Genomic DNA, 20,793 nt, shown 5'->3' with positions numbered 1-20,793 from the left:
GGTTGGGCCTTAGTCACAGGAGCTAATGTCCATTTGGTAGGGGCTAGGTGTAGACCTTTTGAGAAGGGAGCCTTGCTAGGGCAAGCTCCCCAGTCTGTCCAATGCACTCTCCATTCCAGTTCCTCTTATTATTTCACAAAGTTTGATTTCTGCAGCAGCCTTAGGACTGACTTCATTGGCCTTAATCTACAGCTAACCCAAACCAGGCATTGCATCCCTGCCAAACTGTCCTTCTTAAAAATCGTTTCAGCATGCAATTCAAGGACTGCTCTGCCTTGATTCCAAGCCCTCTCAATTTGATCCTACCTGCTCCATTCATTTTCTTTCCTTCTACTCCCCAGGATGAGTTTTCTGATCTAGCTGGTCATTTCTTCCTGTCATTTCACAGACCTGCCTCCTAGCTCACTCCCTTGCCAATTTACTCTCCGAATCCTTGAGCTTCTAGCTCAGTACCACCTCCTACAGCCAGTTTCCCTCAGCACAGTGCCCCTCATCTACTCCTGCTGCCATTCCCTGGCTTAGACTTCACTGGGGCCATTAGGTTTGACTTTCCTGCCCCTGCTGTGGCTTCCCTTTACTGTCACTTGTACCCTCCAGGCTAAGTTCTCTCTAATCTTGCATCCATGGTGTCATCTCAACCTTAGGGCAAAGTTGAGTGCCCCTGTGTGGGATATCTTCTAACAGAGCCTGTAACAGAGCCTCATCCTGTGCTTTCACAATTTCCTGTGTGCATGTCTGTCTTTCCCACTAGGTATCAATTCTTTGAAGTCAAGAACTATGTTTTACTCATCCTTTGGCTCTAAAGTTTAATCCCAGAGACTGCTACAGAGTAAATTAGTGCCTATATGTGTTTGTAAAATGAATTCGAAAGCAATGTTTCTCATTTCCAAACTGCTGTCACATCTGTAATATGTTATACACAATTTAGGACTTAATCATATATAGTCTTATATTGTTTACTATTTCCTTCTTCCATACTATTCCTAATAATTTTCATGGTATATTATAAATGCTTTAGTATAAATATTTGTCTAACTTCTATGATGTGGAAGACACTAAGCAAGGTGCCTCAGAGGTGACATAAATGGCAAATATATGATCTTATGATTATTACCCTTGAGGGATTTATATTTTATTAAAGAGAACTAAACAAGTAGATAATTATAGCCAGGTAGATTAAGATAATTTTATTAAAGGGAAACTTAACAAAGTGCTGTGGGAATTCAAATGAGGGTAACAGGCCAAGTCAAGTCATTTTGAAGGTGGCATTTGAAATAGCCCTTGCAGGATGGGTTCACAGGCAGATGAGGGTAGGTGGAGTTTCAGTCAATGGTATCTGCAGAGACAAGAAAAACTGGGGAAGGTTGAGACACAAAAGGTGGTCCAGTCTGTCTGGAGCATTGAGTGTTACACAGGGCTAGTGGGGAACAAAGGGACATACATACCATGTCTGATCTTGAATATCCAGATGTTTATACTCAATTCAGCTGACAGTGGGCAGACATCAAAAACTTCTGAATAGGGATGTACTCCAAAAGGAATTGTGCACAAGCAGATTAGTTTAGCCATCATTCAAGAAAGGACGATCCTAGAAGCCGGTGGCTGTAAGCATCAGACATCTAGATTAGGCCTTGAGTCATAAGAACCTGGACTGTAGTGGTACTTGGATTGAAAAAGAAGGAATGGTTGGGAGGTGAATAGTCTTTGAAGGAAAGGACAGTATGTTTCTTAGCATCTGGCAAACTGTCAAGCATGTAGTATACAGTAAGCAAGTACTTTGATGGATGCTTTCTGAGCTTTTGATCTTATAGTTCTCATGGTTTATCTGCATAAAAGATAATACGCTTTTGTTCTTTTCCCCAAGGACAATATTTTATTACTAACAATTATTCTTTCAGAACATTTTTTCTTTTTACCTTCTTTTTATCCATTTTTATTTATTTACTGAGGTTTGAATTTACATACCATAAAATGTACAAATCTTAAGTATGCAGCTTGATAATAAGTTAGGTTTGGTTTTATTTATTTTTTCCTGGCATCTTAAAATCTCTCACAATGCTTTCCTAAAGTAAGAAAATATATTAACTATATAATTCTGTAATGTTAGTTACACAGATCTGATGATACAGAACTTGAAAAAACTCATGTGATTTACATTAATAATCAATGCTGAGCAGCTTTTTTTATTCATTGTTTAGAAGGCATGATAACACATATTCTGATAGGAAGTTGATTTTTGGAAAGGATTACAAAGAAATGAATAGTCCTAGGAAAGCAAATGAGATTAATTACTTTTTACTGCACTTTTAATTATGTGTCACCTATTTTACCTTATTTTTCTTTTCCAAAAGAGGGAAGAAATATTATCAGTCCAGTCACCATGGTATATCAGAAGGGAGGCGTGCTGATTTCTGGAATTGTAATGTATTTTTTTCTTCAAAATTAATTGCTTTCAAGAATATATACAATTTCCATTTGCTGCTATTTACTGTTATGAGTCATAATTTGGGGTGTCGGGTTCTGTCAGATTATTAATTAAAATCATTTTCTTTTGGGATACTATTATAAAACTTTTTATATGAAGAATTTTTCATATGTATATAAAAGAGAGAACAGTAAAATGGACTGCCATGTATCTAGATTATTGCAAATAATCAAAAGTAGAATTAAAAACTCTGGGCCCCCCAGAACACCTAATATCTGTCACCCAACTTCATGCCTGTTTGTGCACTTAATATATTGGTTGTCAGACACAAACAGAACCTTTTGTCTAAGCTTCAGCTTAGCCTCCTGTGAATATTCATTTAGCTTACATGTATTATACTGTTATTGTTCATATTAGAATTAGCATTAATGGCCTTCATTTATTTGGTGCTTACTTTTTACCAGGCACCATGCTAAGGGCTGCATAGCATGTATTATCTTATTGGTTCTCATAATGACATTATCAAGTTGGAATATTGACATCCTCCTTATACAGAGGAAAGAGCCAAGCCTTACAGAGTTCACCAGAGTCACTGAGGCTTGAACCCAGATGTGTCAAACTCCAAAGTCTTTGCTCTCATTTATTAGAGCATACAGCCTCAGTTAAGTATGCAAAGGGGTCAGACGACATTGCTTTTCCGTGGTGTTGTTTCAGTGCTAAGATTTGGAGCTGACCTACACTAAAATCTCAGGTCTACTGGTAGATGTCCCAAGACCACTGTTACCTTTTTCTCTTACATTGCCGCTGATCACATTTCCAGGACCCTGAGGGCAGTTGGGCCATGATGTCAGGGTGGGAGATGTAGCTTCACCGATAAGAAGCAATCTGGAACTCATAAACCTACACTCACCTAGTAATCTGTCCCCCTCCCCTACAACCTTACAATAGACTCTCCTCCCCCCACCCCTGCCACCGCCACAGCCGCCCCACCTCCTATATTTAGTCTGCATTTATGGCCTTTTATGACTCTTGCCCTTCTCAAGGCCACCCTTGGCATTTTTTACTTTTATTTTCATTTATTTTTATTTTTTTCTGAGAGAGAGAGTGTGAGTGCGGAGGGACAGAAGGAGAAGGAGAGAGAGAATCTTAAGCAGGCCCTACGCTCAGTGCAGAACCTCAACACAGGGCTCCATCTCATGACACTGAGACCATACCTGAGCTGAAATCAAGAGTCAGGTGCTAAACCAACTGAGCCACCCAGGTGCCCCTCACCCTTGACATTTTTTAAAACCTAGTTTAGGGGCACCTGGCTGTCTCAGTCGGTAGAGAATGTGACTCTTGATATTGGAGTTGTGAGTTTGAGCCCCACACTGAGGGTAGAGATTACTTTAAAAATTAAATTTAAAAAAAAACTAGTTTAAAGGAATGGTTGGAGCATCTATTCCATGAGAAATGGAGAATGATGATGAGTTTGGAGAAAGCACCTTGCATGTTTTATCCCCCAGCTCCAAAGTATGCAAACCCAGCTATCTCACTAATGCATATACTTTAGTTATAGTGGGATCCAATCTAGAAATGATGGATTAATTGCCTAAAGCCTCTTGACTACTGTGAAAACAACTCAAATTCCTCTTGAGAATAGTTAAATGAACCTAAATCTGTTTACAGCCAACCAACCAACTAATTTTTACTGGATACTTGCCCTCTTTCCAGCACTGTGAGAGAAACACAAAAGGAGGATATAAAGGAAATAAACAGACTGTGGACTCTGGGAAACAAACTGAGGGCTTCAGAGGGGAGGGGGGTGAGGGATTGGGATAGGCCAGTGATGGGTATTAAGGAGGGCACATATTGCATGGTGCACTGGGTGTTATACGCATATAATGAATCATGGAACTTTGCATCAAAAACTGGGGATGTACTGTATGGTGACTAATGTAACAAAAGAAAAATTATTAAAAAAAAAAAAACAGCACACTCCCTACCTTTGAGTTGAAGGTATCTTCTTTGAGAAGAAATGCACATAATAATGATTAAATAATATATATTAAGGTTAGTGTTTCTTGAAGTAAGGAGACTCTATATGTAAGCCACCTAATGAACTGCTTCCTTTGCCCTACCTCCTGTATAATGAAGTAAGTGGTAAAAAGATATATGCTAGATGGATGGAACTAGAAGGTATTATGCTAAGCAAAATTAGTCAGAGAAAGACAAACCATATGATTTCACTCATATGTGGAATTTAAGAAACAAAACAGATGAACATAGGGGAAGGGAAGGAAAAATAAGGTGAAAATTGAGAAGGAGCAAACCATAAGAGACACTGAACTCTAGGAAACAAACTGAGGGTTGTTGGAGGGGAGGTGAGTGGGGGAAGGGATAATTGGGTGATGGGCATTAAGGGGAGCACTTGATGCAATGAGCACTGGGTATTATATGCAACCAATGAATTACTAAATTCTACCTCTGAAACCAATAAAAAAATTTCTAACTTCATTAAAGAAGACATTACTTGAGGGGGAAAAAAAGATAGATGTTAGAGAAGTTCAAAGAAAGGAGAGATCGGTAAAATTTTAGGTCACAAAATTTTGTGTTACAAAAGAGATAAAATTAAAACTTCACCAGGAAGGGTGGTTAAAAGTTGCCTAAATAAAGATAAGACAGGGCATTCTAGATAATGTAAACATTAATGATGATTCCAAAAATAAACTGTGGGTGGTAGTCAATAAGTCTTAGCTCATATGGCATGGAAAGTATGCTCTGCATTGACTGGGACTGATTTTCTTTGTTTATCTCATTGTTTTTGGTCTCTAGGATGGCTTTGTGTATTCTTTTACTATTAAAGATGCAACTTACAAAGTAGAGGATTTTCTTGAGATTGAAGGGCCTGTGGAACATATGGTATTTTCTCCAAATTACCACATGTTGCTGATTAAAACAGACAAGGTATGCTAGATGGTGATTTCTTGATATACAATTTTCAAATATTATTATCATTGCACTACAGGAATGAAGAGTGTAGTGCTTCATAGTGATACTCTACCAGTCAGGACTCCTTTGGTTACAAATGAAAAAATACCTAACTTAAAAGACCTAAATAACAAAAAGTGTTTTGTTTATTCATTTGTTTGTTTTTGCATGTGTAACCAAAAGGGCAAGGAGTTAATCTGAATCCAGGGGCTCCCATGATGTTGCTGACCTTGTTTTGTGACCATCTCTTGGCTCTGTTTCCTCTCTGCTGTCACCCTTTCCATGCAGATTCTCCTGCGAAGTATCCAGAGAGCCTCCTGAAACTCTAGTTTATATTTCTAGCCTCGTGGTGACCCTAGTGGGAAGGACACCATGAAAAAATGTCCTGGAATTTAGACTTATTATGCTTACTTGGGTCACCTCTCTACCCATGTGGCAATTACTATGTCCAGGAGGATTCTAAGCTGTCATTGACCAGGCCTAAGTCACATGCCTACACTTGGACCCTGTGTAGAGTCAACCCAACCAAACATGGACTGATATTGGGGTCATAGATGGTTCTGTAAGGAAAATATGGTTCTGTAAAAGAAGAGGGGAAGGGGAATAAATGCAGGATAAAATAAAATCTCCATCTTAATTGTACTGTTAGAAAGACTCCTAATTAATGGAATGACTCTCAAAAGTCAGGGTTAGCAGTAATTTATATTGTTAGGCAATGACTTTAGATGGGTTATAAGGAAAGATCAATGATTTTCTGCCTAAAGGAAACTTAAATTTAAATATGGAAAGATTTCATGCTGGTAAATACCTGAAGTTAAAACAACTGTTCTAACTATTTTCTAATAAATAATAAAAAATTGACAATCCTAAAATATCTATAAAGAACAGGAAGCAATAAAAAAATGGAACATAACAGAAGGGAGAAAGACTGAAATAGAACTTCTAAAAGAGAAAATATACTAAAAAAGTAAAAATGAAATGAATAGGTCTAACAGAAGGTCAGACACAGCCAAAGAGAGAATTGGTGAACTGGTGATAGATCAAAAGAAGTTATCTAGAATGTAGCCCAGATATACAAAAGGGTAGGATATACAGAAGGGAGAGTAGGAGACATGAATGATAACAGTGTATGTTTGATGGGAACCCCAGAGAGGAGAGAGAGTGGTGTACAGACAATATTTAAAGAGATATTTTCCAAAACTGATTAAAGACATGAATTTACAGATTCAAGAGGTTCAGTGAATCTCACGCAGAATACCCAAAAAGATAACTCACACTTAGACTTAACAAAGTAAAACTGTTGAAAACCAAAGACAAAATCTTAAAAGCAATCAGAAAGAAAAACAGATTATTTCAAAGGATTTCAATTAGACTAACAGCTGAGTTGTCTGTGGCAATAATGTAAGTAAGAAATAGTGGAATGCTACCTTCCATGTACAGCAGGAGGGATCAGCAAACTATGGCCCTGTAGGCCAAAACCAGCCTGCTGCTTGTTTTTATAAATCAAGTTTTATTGGAACACAGTCATATCCATTCATTTATGTATTGCCTGTGAATGCTTTCACACATTTACAATGGTAGAATTAAATAGTTGTGAGAGATCACATGGCCAGCAAAGCCCAACATATTTACTATATGTCCATTTAAAGAAAGAGTATGCTAATGTAATGAAGTAAGCTGACTACCACCTGGAATTCTATACCCAGTAAGAATACTTTTCAGTATAGGGGTGAAAAAAGAAATTTTTAGATGCTCCAAAACTGAGAGTTTGTCAGCAACAGACCATTACTAGAAAAAATTCTAGAGAATGTACTTCAGGCAGAAGGAAAATGTTCCCAGATGGAAGATTGTGTTATAAGAATGAAAAGTAGTAAATGTGTGGAGAAATGTAAATGAACACTGCCTGTATAAAACAGCAAAAATATGTGAGGTTGGGTTTAAAAATAGAATTGAATTAAAATCCCAGACAACAATAATGTAAACTGGAGGGGAAAGAGTAAATGGAATGAGTGCTTCAAGTTCATTTTTTACTTTCCTAGGCAGAAAGTAAAGGTTTTAAGTAATCTTGCTGTATTTATGAATTAAGTACGCATATTGTAACTTCTAAGGTAACCGCTGAAAGAACTGAAACAGTAGATGAAATTTCTACACTATAGATGGGGAAAGTGAAACATTTTTTAAAAAGCAATCCAAAACATGGTAAGAAAAGAGAGAAAAAGAACCATAAAACAAGTAAGAAAATAGAAACATAAATTAAAATGTAATACTTAAACTCAAATAGATTAGTAATTACAATGAAAGTAAAGCAGATAATAAATGTAGTTAAAAGGCAAAGGTTGCAATACTGGATTAAAAAAAAAAAAAAGTAAAACCCAGTAACGTACTGTTTACAAGTGATGCAGCTAAAGCATAAGGGTACAGTAAGATTGAAAGTAAATAAAAATAAAAAATACAGTAACATTGAAAGTAAATTTAAAAATTGAAAGTAAGTAAAAAGAAAAAGATCTAACATGCAAACATTAACAAAAAGAAAACCAATGGTGCTATATTTATATTAGACAAAATAGACTTTCTGGCAAAAAAAACATTACTAAAGATAAATGAGCTTATTTCAAGAATAGTAAAAGGTTAAATTCACTAGGAATATATAAACATTTAAAATATATAGGTACTAAATAAAATAGTCCCAAAATACATAAAGCAAAATATGACAATATGACAAGGAGAAGCAAAGTTGTAATTGCAATGATAGACTTTAATACACTTTTCTCAGTACATGATAGAATAAATTGTATCCCCAGCACAGCAGCCAAAGTGAGAAAAATTTTTCCATTTTCTCTTCAGAACCTTCCAGTGATTCCCCATGTTATTCTGACTAAGAGCCAGAATCCTCTCTATGCTTTACAATTCCTTCATGATATGGATTCTACTCACCACTGGGCCTTATCTCCCCCTACCCTGCTTCTTGTTCACCCTGCTGTCGTCATACTGGCCATTATGCTATATTCTTTAACTTCACCTAGCATGTTCCTCCCTCGTGTTTGCACTGGCTGCTCTCTCTGTCTGGAATGTTCTCCCCGTAGAATTCACATGAATCCTTTCTTTCCTCATTTCCTGCAAGTCTTTTCTCTAAAGTCACCTCTGCGGGGATGTACTGTATGGTGACTAACATAATATAATAATAAAATAAAATAAAATAAAAAATAAAGTCACCTCTGTAAAGCCTTTCTTGGATACTCGGTTTAGAATTTCACATTCTTATTTTGCCATGCCATATCCTCTTTCCCTGCTCTATTTTTTATTCTTACAATCACTGCTGTTTATTTAGTTACCTTATCCATTGTCTGAATCCCCCAGCAGAATGTAAGCTCCATGAGGGTGGGGAATTTTAGTCTGATGTAGGCCCAGGATCCAGAGCAGTGCCCAGCACAGTGTATCCACTCAATATTTGTTGAAGGAATGAATGAAAGGTAAAATCAGTAAATATCTATCAAATTTAGACTCTACAGAGTTGTATTTTTTAAATAAACAACAGAAATATTCACATTTAACTCAAGTAAACTTGAAGAACTTGCTGTTAGTTGAAAGCAGACTTCTTATTCCTACTTAAATACCCACACCATATTACAGTTAATTGGCAGAGAGTCACAAATGACAGGATAGATTTTTTTGAGAGGTGAATTGGCAGCTGAGAATGATAAAGAAGTCATAAAGTAACAGCTTCAGCCACACCTCCACAATTTCCACAAAGGCTTATTTAAGTTTGTATCAGTGCCCACCGTGGTTTAGTATGTGATAAGACTTAGTTCACCTTAACAAATTTTCTGGTTTTCCACATTTTCCAAGTTTTTTGTATAAATAGACAATATTTTTGAAGTCAGAAAAAATGTTTTGTTGTGTTTTATAACTTAAAAAACAAATGCTTGGAGTTGGAGAAAAGAAGAAAGTCCCATTTATTGATTATTTTAAATGACGAATGAATGAATGAATGAGTGAATCAATGAACAAACAAATTAAGCATGTAGATTTTAAGCTCCTCAAGGTCAGGGCCTTACTTAAGTTAATCGCTAATGTCTCACACAGTGCCTTGCTCACAGTGGACATTTAATATTTGTTGAACTGCATACACAACAATTGCATCATATTTCTCTTTCTTTCTCTCTTTCTTTCTTTTTTTGGTATATTTCACAGGGATCTGTTTATATTTATACTCTTGGTGAGAAGCCAACTTTTGATAAAGTCCTAGAGGCTTGTGATGGGAAATTTCAGGCAATTGACTTTATCCCACCCGGAAATGAATACTGCATGGTAAGGAACACTTTATTATTTCACAGTAGGATTTAAAGAAAAGATTTGGAAGATCATGTGCAAACTTACACAAATAAGAGGCAGAGGGTATTCTTGAGGATGTGGAAGAAATGCCAACCACTTCCATCATCAGATCTACTCCCCAGTTAGATGACATCATTGTATTGTGACTTCATAATATTAAGTGTCTGAAAACAGTCAAAGCAATTGAAATCTTAAGAGCCATCCTGTTTATACTCACCATCCAAGTTTTCCAAGTCAGATCTTTCAACACATTCATTGCTAAAGAGCTACGAAACTCATTAAACAATTAGTGTTTACCCTCTTTCAGAGTGGTACAGACCCTCTGAGGATGAAAATGAAATACTGGCCATGCTCAAAACATGAATTCAATTGACTTAGGAAAAGTAATCCACCTGCTACATTCAAAAAAGAAACTTTTTTCCTGGCGTTTAACTGCTTACCTTTATTGATCTCAAGAAATATTTCATTTTTTATATATAATTCATCAATAAATCCATTAGGATTTTGGGAGTCCTAGCAAAATATTTACAAGAGCTATATAAGAAAAGCTTCAAAACTGATGAAAGAAATAAAAATCTAAATAAATAAATACTCCATGTACATGGAAAAGAAGGCTCGATATTGTCAAGGTGTCAGTTCTTTCCAACCTTACCTATGGATTCACTGAAACTGATTCCGAAGTGTATATGAAGAGGCAAAAGACTCAGAATTGCAAATACAATATCGAAGAACAAAGTATAGAACTAACACTATCCAATTTATTACAAAGCCACAGTAATCGAGACAGTATGGTATTGGTGAAAGACTGGACAAATAGGTGAATGGAACAGAATAGAGAACCTAGAAATAGATCCACATGAATATAGTTAACTGACCTTGGACAAAGGAGCAAAAGCAATTCAGTTGAGAAGGGATAGTCTTTTCACCAAATTGTTGCAGGAGCAACTGCACATCCACATGCAAAATCATCATCATCACCATAGTCACAGACCTTACACTTTCTCAAAATTAACTCACATTGGGTTATAGACCTAGATGTAAAATGAAAAACTATAAAATTCCTAGAAAATGGCATAGGAGAAAAATCGAAGTGATCTTGGGTTTGGCTATGACTTTCTTGACACAACTCAAAAATGTAATCCACAAAAGGAAAAACTGATAAGTTAGACTTCATTAAAATAAAAAATGTGTACCCTGGAAAGACACCATTAAGAGAAAGAAAAGACAAGCCACAAACTGGGAAAAAAATCTTTGCAAAACATGTATGTGATAAAGGACTGGTTTCCAAAATGTAAAAAAATTCTTAAAACTCGACAATAGGAAAATAACCAAACCCAGTAAAAAAATGAGCAAAATATCAAATAGTTTGCCACAGAAAATATACAGATGGCATATAAGTATATCAAAAGATGTTCAACATTATTCACCATTAGAGAATTGCAAATGAAAACAGATGACACCACACACGTATTAGAATATCTAAAATCTAAAACGCTGGCAATATCAAGTGCTAGCAAGGATATCAAGTTGCTAGCAAGCAACAGAAACATTCATTGCCTGCAGGAATCAAAATGGTACAGCCACTTTGCAAGTTTGCAGTTTCTCACAAAACTAAACATACTCTTACTTTATGATTTAGCAATTGAGCTTCTTGTTATTTACTTAAATTAGTTGGAAACCTATGCCTGCACAAAAACCTTCACATGAATGTTTATAGCAGCTTTATTCATAGTTGCCGAAACTTGGAAGTAACCAAGATGTCCTTCAATAGGTAAATGGATAAACGAACTGTGGCCTATCAATACAATGGAATGTTATTCAGCACTAAGAATAAATGAGTTGAAAAGACAANTTCAGCACTAAGAATAAATGAGTTGAAAAGACACAGAGTAGCCTTAAATGCATAACATTAAATGAAAGAAGCCAATTTGAGAAAGATGTATGATTTCCTCTGTATGACTTCTGGAAAAAGAAAAACTANACAGAGTAGCCTTAAATGCATAACATTAAATGAAAGAAGCCAATTTGAGAAAGATGTATGATTTCCTCTGTACGACTTCTGGAAAAAGAAAACCTTGGAGACAGTAAAAAGTTCAGGGGTTGCCAGGCGTTCAGTGGGGAAAGACGGAGGTGGATCACAGAGAATTTTTAGGGCAGTGAAACTATTTGGTATGATACTGTGATGGTGGATACATATCATACATTTGTCAAAACCCATGGAATGGATAACACAAAGAATGAACCCTAATGTAAACTATAGGCTTTAGTCAATAATAATGAATCAATATTGGCTCATCAATTCTAATAAATGCACCACTAATGCAAGATAATAATAGAGGAGATAGTATGTATGTGTGTGGAGGAGGGTAAGGGCAACTCTGTACTTTCTGCTCAAATTTAATGTAATACTAAAACTGCTCTTAAAAGCAGAATGTTAGGGGCAACTGGGTGGCTCTTGACTCTTGATCTCAGTTCAGGTCTTGATCTCAGGGTCTTGAGTTCAAGACCGGTGGGTTTTTTTGGTTTTGTTTTTGTTTTTTTAAAGCAAAGGCTGTTAGTTAAAAAAAAAAAGCATATAATTTCCTATTTCTAGCTTTATTCTTTAAACAATAATCCTGTTGAATTTCCAAGTAACTCAATTATGTTACATGGTAAAAAATTAATTTCACTTTTCTGATCTTTGTTATTATATGTTACTTAAATTGTATTAAAGATAATAGATACAAAAAGATAATAATTTTTGTTCAAATCAGAAGTACTGATGTTGTGATTGTCACTATAATCCATATAAGTAAAATGAAATTTTATACTAAATCATCAGCTATTGACATACTGTAAAGGGATTTAGAACATGCTTCCATAACAGCGTCTTATATTCCATTTAGAGTTTTCTTTTTCTTCCTTTTTTTTTTTTAATAGACACTCACACATTCAGGGGAAGTTTGTGTTTGGTATATAGAAGATGGTACTTGTGCCAGCAGGATTTATCTGAATACCCCAGTAAGTGTGCCTTATAAATGGATTAAAATATTGAATTCTAATCCAATCTATGTTTTCATAATTACATGTCAATAGTCTGTGGAAATACTTGATGCAGATGCCTTATTGCATTTTTATCCTAAATATTTAGAATAATTCTTGTGTATAAAATATGTTCTACAGCCCAGAGGGTGGAACATAAGGTACTAAATTGGTGTATAGGAAAGTTTTTCTGTGGTGGCAGTTATTGCCGAAGTCCTAGTGGTTTATATCTCACTCGTGCTGTAAGTTCATTGTGGATTGGCAGGGTCTCTGCTCCAGAGTCCCTCTCTCAGGGAGCCAGGCTGAGGGAGGGTCCACCAACTAATAGCTCCTCAGGGCCACAGTATGGGGAGGGAGTGCCAGAGAGTCTTGAACTAATAATTAGTTGCTTTTACTAAAAAATGAATCACCCCTTTTGCCATAACTTGTTAAATGGCTCCATCTAACCTCAAGGTGGTCAGTTAGAAATGAAAGAAAATTGCCACTCTAACCAGCTTGAGCCAAAAATAAAAAAGTGGGGTTATTGGCTTAATCAGCTATAAAGTATAGGACTTGTCTGATCTCAGATGTGGCTCAGTCCAGCAACTCAAATGATATTACCAAGGATCTTGTTTTTCTCTCTATGTCTATGGTTTCATGTCCAGCTTCTTTTAGCGGTACCCAAATGCCACAGGTGTCAACGTCACAGGTGTCAGACCATCAGGGAAGAAAGCCTCCTCTAGTGGGAAGAGGAAGAGAAAAGAAGTTTCTCCTTTCCATGAAGCTAAATGTCTTCTAATGTCTTAATAACATCTCTGAAATAATCACTGTGGACAGGGGAATGAGAAATGCTAATTGGCTTAAGCTCAGCCTTGAAAATGGGAGTCAGATCTGTTTCACTGAACCCCCAAAATAGTAGAGATGGTTTCTCAATAGATATTCAAAGAATTTTCCAGAAGGAAGGTGTTTGGGTGCTGGGTGACAAGCCACAATTGCTCACAACACTCGCCACAAGGAGATACCATTATTTCTGCCATGTTCATAATACATTTTACATGAAATAATATTTTAAAAACATAAAAGGACCAAGAAATGGTGGCAATGCTATTTTCCTCTAAAATTATCATCCTTTGATGTATTATACAGTTCTAGATGAGACAGGGATCTTGGATCTTGGTAGTAGGTAGGGAAGTAACAGTCCTTCCCATTTATAAAATTAAAATCTCGATTATAAAACAAGAAGAAGCGTCATACCTCACATAAGAAAATTACAAGACGCAGAAGATACACAATTCAATGGGATATATAAAACTCACCCTGACAAGTAAACATAAAAATTCTTACCTAAAGCACTGAAATATGAGTAGACTACACACTCTGGTGACAAGAGCTCAGATGTGTTCATTTCTATTAGAACTACTAGAGCTAGACAAGATCTTAAAGCTCATCTGATCACATCTGCTTCCACAAAGGACATGCAAATGGTTAGCAACCCACCCAGGAGTCTCTATAGTCAGGACTTAACCTTGCTCTTCTTGGCTAAGGAGAGAGATAGGCACCATGAGAAGGTCTGCTTTCTGCACCAGAGATCTTCACTTCACCAGAGCAGAGGGGAGAAATTCAGACAGCATTCACAGTTAGTTGGACAAACCTTCATTGAGCTCCAAACCTTGAATATGATTTTATTCAAAACGGTTTACTCCTGTGGTTCAGCCTGAGTTGGGAATAATTGGTGGTTTATCCTCACTGGAGAATTCTGCTACCTTGTGGGGAATTGATAAGTACACTGACCCTGCAATGCTGAGGCCAGATCTCCCTGCGATGCCTGGGACTGTGTTCCCCATGAACATTTTAGACAGTGGGCTTCAGAGAACCTGGCCCAGTACTATCATGGGAGGATATCTGGACACTAGCAGCTTCCCTTGATGGTACTTGCTAAGGTACATAAGACCCCTCCAGATACTGCTGTCCATGTTAAGCCCAGCCTACAATTGCCCTGGAATGGAGGATAATTTCAACAGATTATTTTGAGAACACACACACACACACAACACACACACACACACACACACACACTGAGAGATCCCATAAAGACTTTCAGTTTAAAAAAAAGAAAAATAGACACTCGCCATTTCATTTCCAGTTTCACACTGAGATACCACTGAAGACTCAGCCTTTAAAATTCACCTTTAAAAATAAAATGAAAACCTCCTTTGTTGAGCAACTGTGCATTATAATGAGGCAGGACACCTGAGTTCTCAGCTTCATCATCAGCTATGGGATCCTGAGGCAAATTGCTATTCTTTTCTTGGCCTCCATTTTCTGTTGTACAAAATGATTATCTCTTAAGGTCTTTTCTATTTCTAATGTTCTATGATTTTATTCAAAACAACCTACAAAGTATAATTATAGAGGAATAAAGCTGATTGCTTAAGTGTCATGAAAGCAAATTTATTCTCCTAGACATCATATTCTGTAAATGATTGTGAAATGAGTGGGAATCCGTGATGCATGTCTTTGCTTACAGAACACATGGGGCGGTGGTATGGTTATTGTCTTCCTCCATCACACCAGCGTCCCAGGATCTACCATTATCCAGCAGATGAATGCTGAGTTTTAAACATCACTAATATTTGGTGACGATGTCCAAAAGATGCTATGGTTGTATTTTAAATTTGTTTTTATTTTTTCATTATTATTGGTATAATCATTTCAAAATCATTTAGGGATAAAAATGAAGCCATGGTTTAAAGCTCAAGAAATCTCTTTATAATTTTATGATTCCAACGTTAGGATAAAAGAATAACATACAGATTCCTGTGTCTTCTGCAGTCAATTAGCTCAGGAATGCTGCATGCCTAACTTGTAATACCAAACAACCCTTGCCACTGTCCTCATCTGGAGGGCTTTTCAAATAAACTGTAGATTCTTATGCGGGTAAAGCAGCCTTCATGTTCTGGCACAGTGGAGTTAAGCATCTGGGGTTATCTTAAACAGGCAACAGTTCTGGCTTGCTCTCCTTCCTCCCTCTCTGCGGCTGTGGGCACCATGGGTGGCTCCGTCCACTTCCTCGATGTCAGGGATGCTGAGGCCCCTCAAGCAATTCACAAGGCCTTCCCCTCCGAATGGTCTGTGCAGCACCTCCTGTAAGTACTTCCTGCTTCTGGCAGCAACATTGTCATGGCCTGTCAGTTGAGAATTCCAGGAAAGCCATAATTTTTATTTTAAGGTAATTAACTTGAAGGGGGAGGGGACAGAGGGCGAGGGAGAGAGAGTCTTAAGCAGACTCTGTGCTGAGCACAGAGGCCAGTGTGGGGCTCAGTCTCACAACCCCTGAGATCACAACCTGAGCCAAAACCAAGAGTCAGATGCTTAACCATTGGTACCATCCATATGCCCCAAACCATAATTTCTTTCAGTTTTAAGTTTTACATGTTTTGTTTTGAAAATGAATACACTGACTCAGTTCAGCATTCCAAAAATACAGAGGGGGGCATAGCAAAAAGTCTCCCCCTCTTGTCCCCATCCACCCAGTTCTCCTCCCTGCAGACAGCCTGTTCCCAATTTCTCATGTCTTCTTTCCAGAGATAGTCTATCCATAAATAAGCAAAAATGTAAATACTTGCTTTTAATTACACAAATAATTATCAACTAGTTTAAATGTGCTATGTACTTGGTTCTGTTCACTTCATGAGATGGATGTTTTTGTCTCCATTACAGAGCAGGGACATAAGGCACAAAGTGTTTAAATGACTTGCTTCATGTTACACAGGTAGGAAATGGCAAACGTCAGGAGCAGAACCCAGGCAGTTGGGCTCCAGAGTCACTGAGTCTTCTTGACTGTGCACTTACAAACTGCAATTTGGAAATAGCATTAACCTGTAATGTAATGATTACATGTAGATGTCATCACTTGCCTTTTTTTATAAGATGGGATAATATTAAAAGTCACAAACATAAGAATGACTGGTTTTGAGTGTATCTCCACGCTGTCATTCAATAAATTTGCTTACCATCTTATTAGTGAAACAAGCAAAATCTGATCCTCAGATTTCTTCTTTTCTTTCTTTTCTAGTTATGACCAGCGAGGGATATATCTATTAGTTGGAACATCAGAAGGCTGTGTCTTTATTATCAATGCCAATCCATCAAGCTTGTTTCAGATCCTTGGATTCGTAGGTACTACATAATTTAAAATATTGACGACTTCATTACAAAGAATTTAAGGTTGTGGAAATAGGGCTGTAGTGAAACAATTATTTGTGGTATATTTTCTAAAAAAGAAACATCTAAGTTACGTAGGAGAATTCCTATATCATATTTAAAGGGTTTTTGATACATCTGCTTGGTATATAGTTGATGTTAAATGATGTTAAATGACGTTAAATGAACCTTTTAAATAAATGAATTAATTAATTTCAATATTAATTTCAATATTTCTAATGTTAGACATTATATATAGTGTATATATGCATATTATATAATATATATTTGATATATATTAGATATATATATATATATATATAATGCTAGATATAATGTTATTACCAAAAAAAGGTTTGGTTGGTTTATCCTTGAAATGTATTTTAAAATACTTTATTTCTATTTAATAAAGATATCTAAAGAAAGTTTTATTATATGCATCTTTAATATTTCCTCTTTAAACAAAATGATATCCAGCTTTTTCAGTAATGCCATCCACATGCCCAGGTAAACTACAGACCTGGCAGGTGAGGTAACACTTATATGATAAATAGTAAGAACTAATACTTTTCTTTCTGTCTTAAGGACCAGATATATATGTATATTTTTCCCCAAAACATATTTTTAAATTTATTCATTGACTTCTTAAAATTAGTGAGTGACTACTAGGTGTAAAATGCTGAACCTAGGCCAATGGGGGCATGGGAAGGTCAAAGAGACAATTTAGTGGTAGAGGAATAAACAGAGTGCTATGTAGTCTCAAAGGAAGAAGCAATTAATTCTGCCAGGTATGAGGAAAGGAGTGGGCGTAGAGGGGGACACAGATAAGGAAGTGTAGAGGATTGGGGGAGAGTTCTCTGAGGGTGTAAGTCGTGGAGGATGGGGCATATTAGTATTCCAGCTTAAGATAAAAGACTGAGCAAAGGCACTTGGAATGGCAGGAAGTCTGGTATAATGGGTAAACATAAGAGTTTACTAGATGACGATCATGGCAATGAAGTCTGAAAGAAGGCGAAGGTTTTAAATATGATTCCAAGGAGTCTGGACTTTTTTCTGTGGGTAATGAGACACCATCAGAAGTTTTCAAGATGAGACAGGTATGATTTGACATGGATTTTAGAGGACTACTCTGCCGCAAGTGTGAAGGATAGAGCTGAAAGGCAAGAGAATGGAATAAAAAAGATGAGTTAGGAAATAATTATAGTAGCCCAGGCAAGAGGTGATATTAATCATAACAGCCGCCAACATTTATTAAGGGATTCCTTGCCATGTGATAGTCAGTGTTCTAAGAACTTGATATGTGTTAATTCATTTAACCCTTACAGACAACTTTTATGCGGTAGAGACTTTTACTATCCGAATTTACAGATGAGGCAATTGAGGCACAGTTAGGTACTCGTTCAGAGTCATGTAGCTTGGCAGTGGTGGAGCCAGGACTCGATCTCAGGAAGTCTATCCTCGGGCTTTTGCTCTTATCCACAGTGCACACACTGTGTTGCAGTCATAGAAAGAGAAAGGAAGGGACAGCTCTGAGTGATGGAATTGATAGAACTTGGTTTTCCATTGAATGTGAAAGGGGAGGATCAGCAATGACTCCAAAATTTCTACCCGTGATTTCATCAAATGAAGTAAAAACTCAAGACAAAATGTTGAGGGATAGTGTGAGCTGAAGAGCTCTGTAGAGTTGAAGCTAAGTAAGCTCTTCAGTGGGGGATGTTTAGCTAATGTTTGAAAGTAGAGATCTGTAGTTCAAGTCTCAATGATAGAATTCTGACCTTGAAATTATGGAAGCCGATGAGATGGCTTAAGAAGACAGAGTAAAAGCAAATCCAGTTCCTACTGAGACCAAACAGGTAAGCTAAATATGTAAATTTGAAGGCATGGAGTATGGTAGGACCTATGGCTTACCTCAGAGTGGATGCATATCTTGCCTAAATATTCCATTTTTTAATATATCTGGTCAGTCAGAGTGTGGGATGGGAAAAGCAACTTCCACTGAAGTGGTGGACCAAGGAAGATGGCTCAGAAGCAAACAGGACAGGCCAGAGTAATGAGAGCACTGGGAGTCACCCACTCTGGAAAGAGCTTGAGGGAGGAAGGCTGGATGAGGGTGTGGACTGGCATGAACTCAAGTGCCCTGACGGCTGGGCAGTCAGAAAGTGAAGTCAGTAAGTAGCAACTCCTGTGTTAAGGAGTTTGCAGCAGAGAAAAGAGAATTGGCATAGATGGCAACCGTGGTGGGGAAGCAGGGCTGCAGCAAGGGTTCAATTTGAAGACCAGGGAGTCTTGAGAGCTGAATAGAAGAAACCATAAAAGACACAAGATAAAATGGAGGTCCTTGAGAGCACATGGTCTAATAGGAGACTGGTGACATGGGCTCAAAATCAGAGATGCAAAGGATTGCATTTTGTTCATACAAAAATGCCTTCTGGATAAGAACACTGAGGTCCACTTTGTATCAGATGTCTTTGGTTTTCTTTGTTATGTCAGAGGAGAGATCATCAGTTGAACACCTGAGGGGAGAGGCTGATAAAGTGGACACGTATAGAACAGCCCCTGTGGAAAGGGGGAGTAGTGACTCTAGAAAGAACTGAAGGTGTGCCCCAGGCATGGCACCTTCCAGAGGCCTGACTTCCAGAGAAGCAAACTAATTAAGTCATGGGCATTTCCACCACCCTTGCAATACCTTGACTACAGATGCAAAGAACACTGATGTTCTTTGATCTGGTATCAGAAGTGGATGAAAAGGCCACAGTGGAGCATTGAGGGGCTGGAGCATGGAGGTGCTGCTGAGTGGGGTGAACATGGCAGACCCCAGAGGACTTCCTTGACCCGGAAAGAAGCTGAGCCCTACTGAGCGGGCTTGAACTTGCCAACCCAGATATCTAATCATGACAGTTCCTCATCGGTCATCAAAAATGTCCCCACCACTTGTATTTAAAGGTCACTTTAAATATGCAGTAAATAAATTGAAATCTAAAGATGTAGTGAAGGCAATTCTATAATGTGGTAACTTACTTGGGAAGATAAAAGCTTCTTTAAACTTATGAATGACCAGTTATGATGATTTCCATCTGCTTTCAGAGATGGGCAAAGGCATTTTACAAATATCCACAGTGTCTCTTTTGGAAACAGACATAGTAGAAGTGATGGTGCTTTTCCCACTTCCAGAAACAGAAAGAAGCAGATTGGAAATATTTACTCTGCCTAAAATACTACCACAAGGTAAAGAAAAATCAAGCAGCCAGTTCTGTGCTGGGCCCGGATGGGTAGTTGCTTAGCTTAGCTTTTTTTTTCCCCCTAGTGATTGCATTTTTTTCCTCTTAGCACATGAAGAGGTAAAATGGCCGTCTCTTGTGCATCTTACAAAGTAAAACTGATGTGGCTGCTAACAATGTGAAATGTGGACTTTCCTCTAGGCCTTGTCATTCATATGAACCTATCTTATTACAAGAGAAGGGAAGCGGGATCTACTGGCATTTCTGTCAGATTGATTTGTCATTTTGTGATATCTCTTGTTTCGTATCTTCAAATATACATAGTTAACTTCAGACAGGTTACTGTGTAGTTACTTTCACTGATAAAATTGTAAAAGAAAGCTTTTTGGATAAAGAGGTCAGATAGAATAGACACTCTGTTTTAGATAACAAATATATTTGGTTAGCTAGGTTGAAAATACAAAATTACTGAGTATAAGAGAGCTGAAAATCTCAAAGTACTCTTGTGTCTTAATTAAGAATCTCTATACCATCATGAGTGTCTTTTAATATGTCTCTACTTAATTGATTAAATTAGCCAAGGCCTTATAAAGTATATTTTATGCACTGTCAGTCATTTAATACTCAGGTAGTTCTAATGAACTT

At 37.2% G+C, this 20,793-nt stretch overlaps 1 protein-coding gene across 3 annotated transcripts in view; it reads left to right on the top strand.

Moving 5' to 3' along the window:
• CFAP43 (cilia and flagella associated protein 43) overlaps positions 1 to 20,793 on the top strand; it is a 101,864-nt gene that overhangs the window by 19,868 nt on the left and 61,203 nt on the right. For all 3 annotated transcript variants that reach the window (XM_034663242.1, XM_034663241.1, XM_034663240.1), the window contains 7 exons: positions 2,352 to 2,419; positions 5,240 to 5,371; positions 9,587 to 9,703; positions 12,647 to 12,727; positions 15,725 to 15,873; positions 16,803 to 16,906; positions 20,015 to 20,155. In XM_034663242.1, coding sequence (XP_034519133.1) covers positions 2,352 to 2,419; positions 5,240 to 5,371; positions 9,587 to 9,703; positions 12,647 to 12,727; positions 15,725 to 15,873; positions 16,803 to 16,906; positions 20,015 to 20,155 — 792 coding nt within the window. The remainder of the gene's footprint in view (positions 1 to 2,351; positions 2,420 to 5,239; positions 5,372 to 9,586; positions 9,704 to 12,646; positions 12,728 to 15,724; positions 15,874 to 16,802; positions 16,907 to 20,014; positions 20,156 to 20,793) is intronic.

The sequence above is a fragment of the Ailuropoda melanoleuca genome, chromosome 6 (genome assembly GCF_002007445.2).
Source record: "Ailuropoda melanoleuca isolate Jingjing chromosome 6, ASM200744v2, whole genome shotgun sequence".
In the NCBI taxonomy this organism is placed as follows: domain Eukaryota; kingdom Metazoa; phylum Chordata; class Mammalia; order Carnivora; family Ursidae; genus Ailuropoda; species Ailuropoda melanoleuca.
The sequence above is the reverse complement of the archived record's forward strand: the minus strand, read 5'-3'. Positions and strand labels throughout refer to the sequence as shown.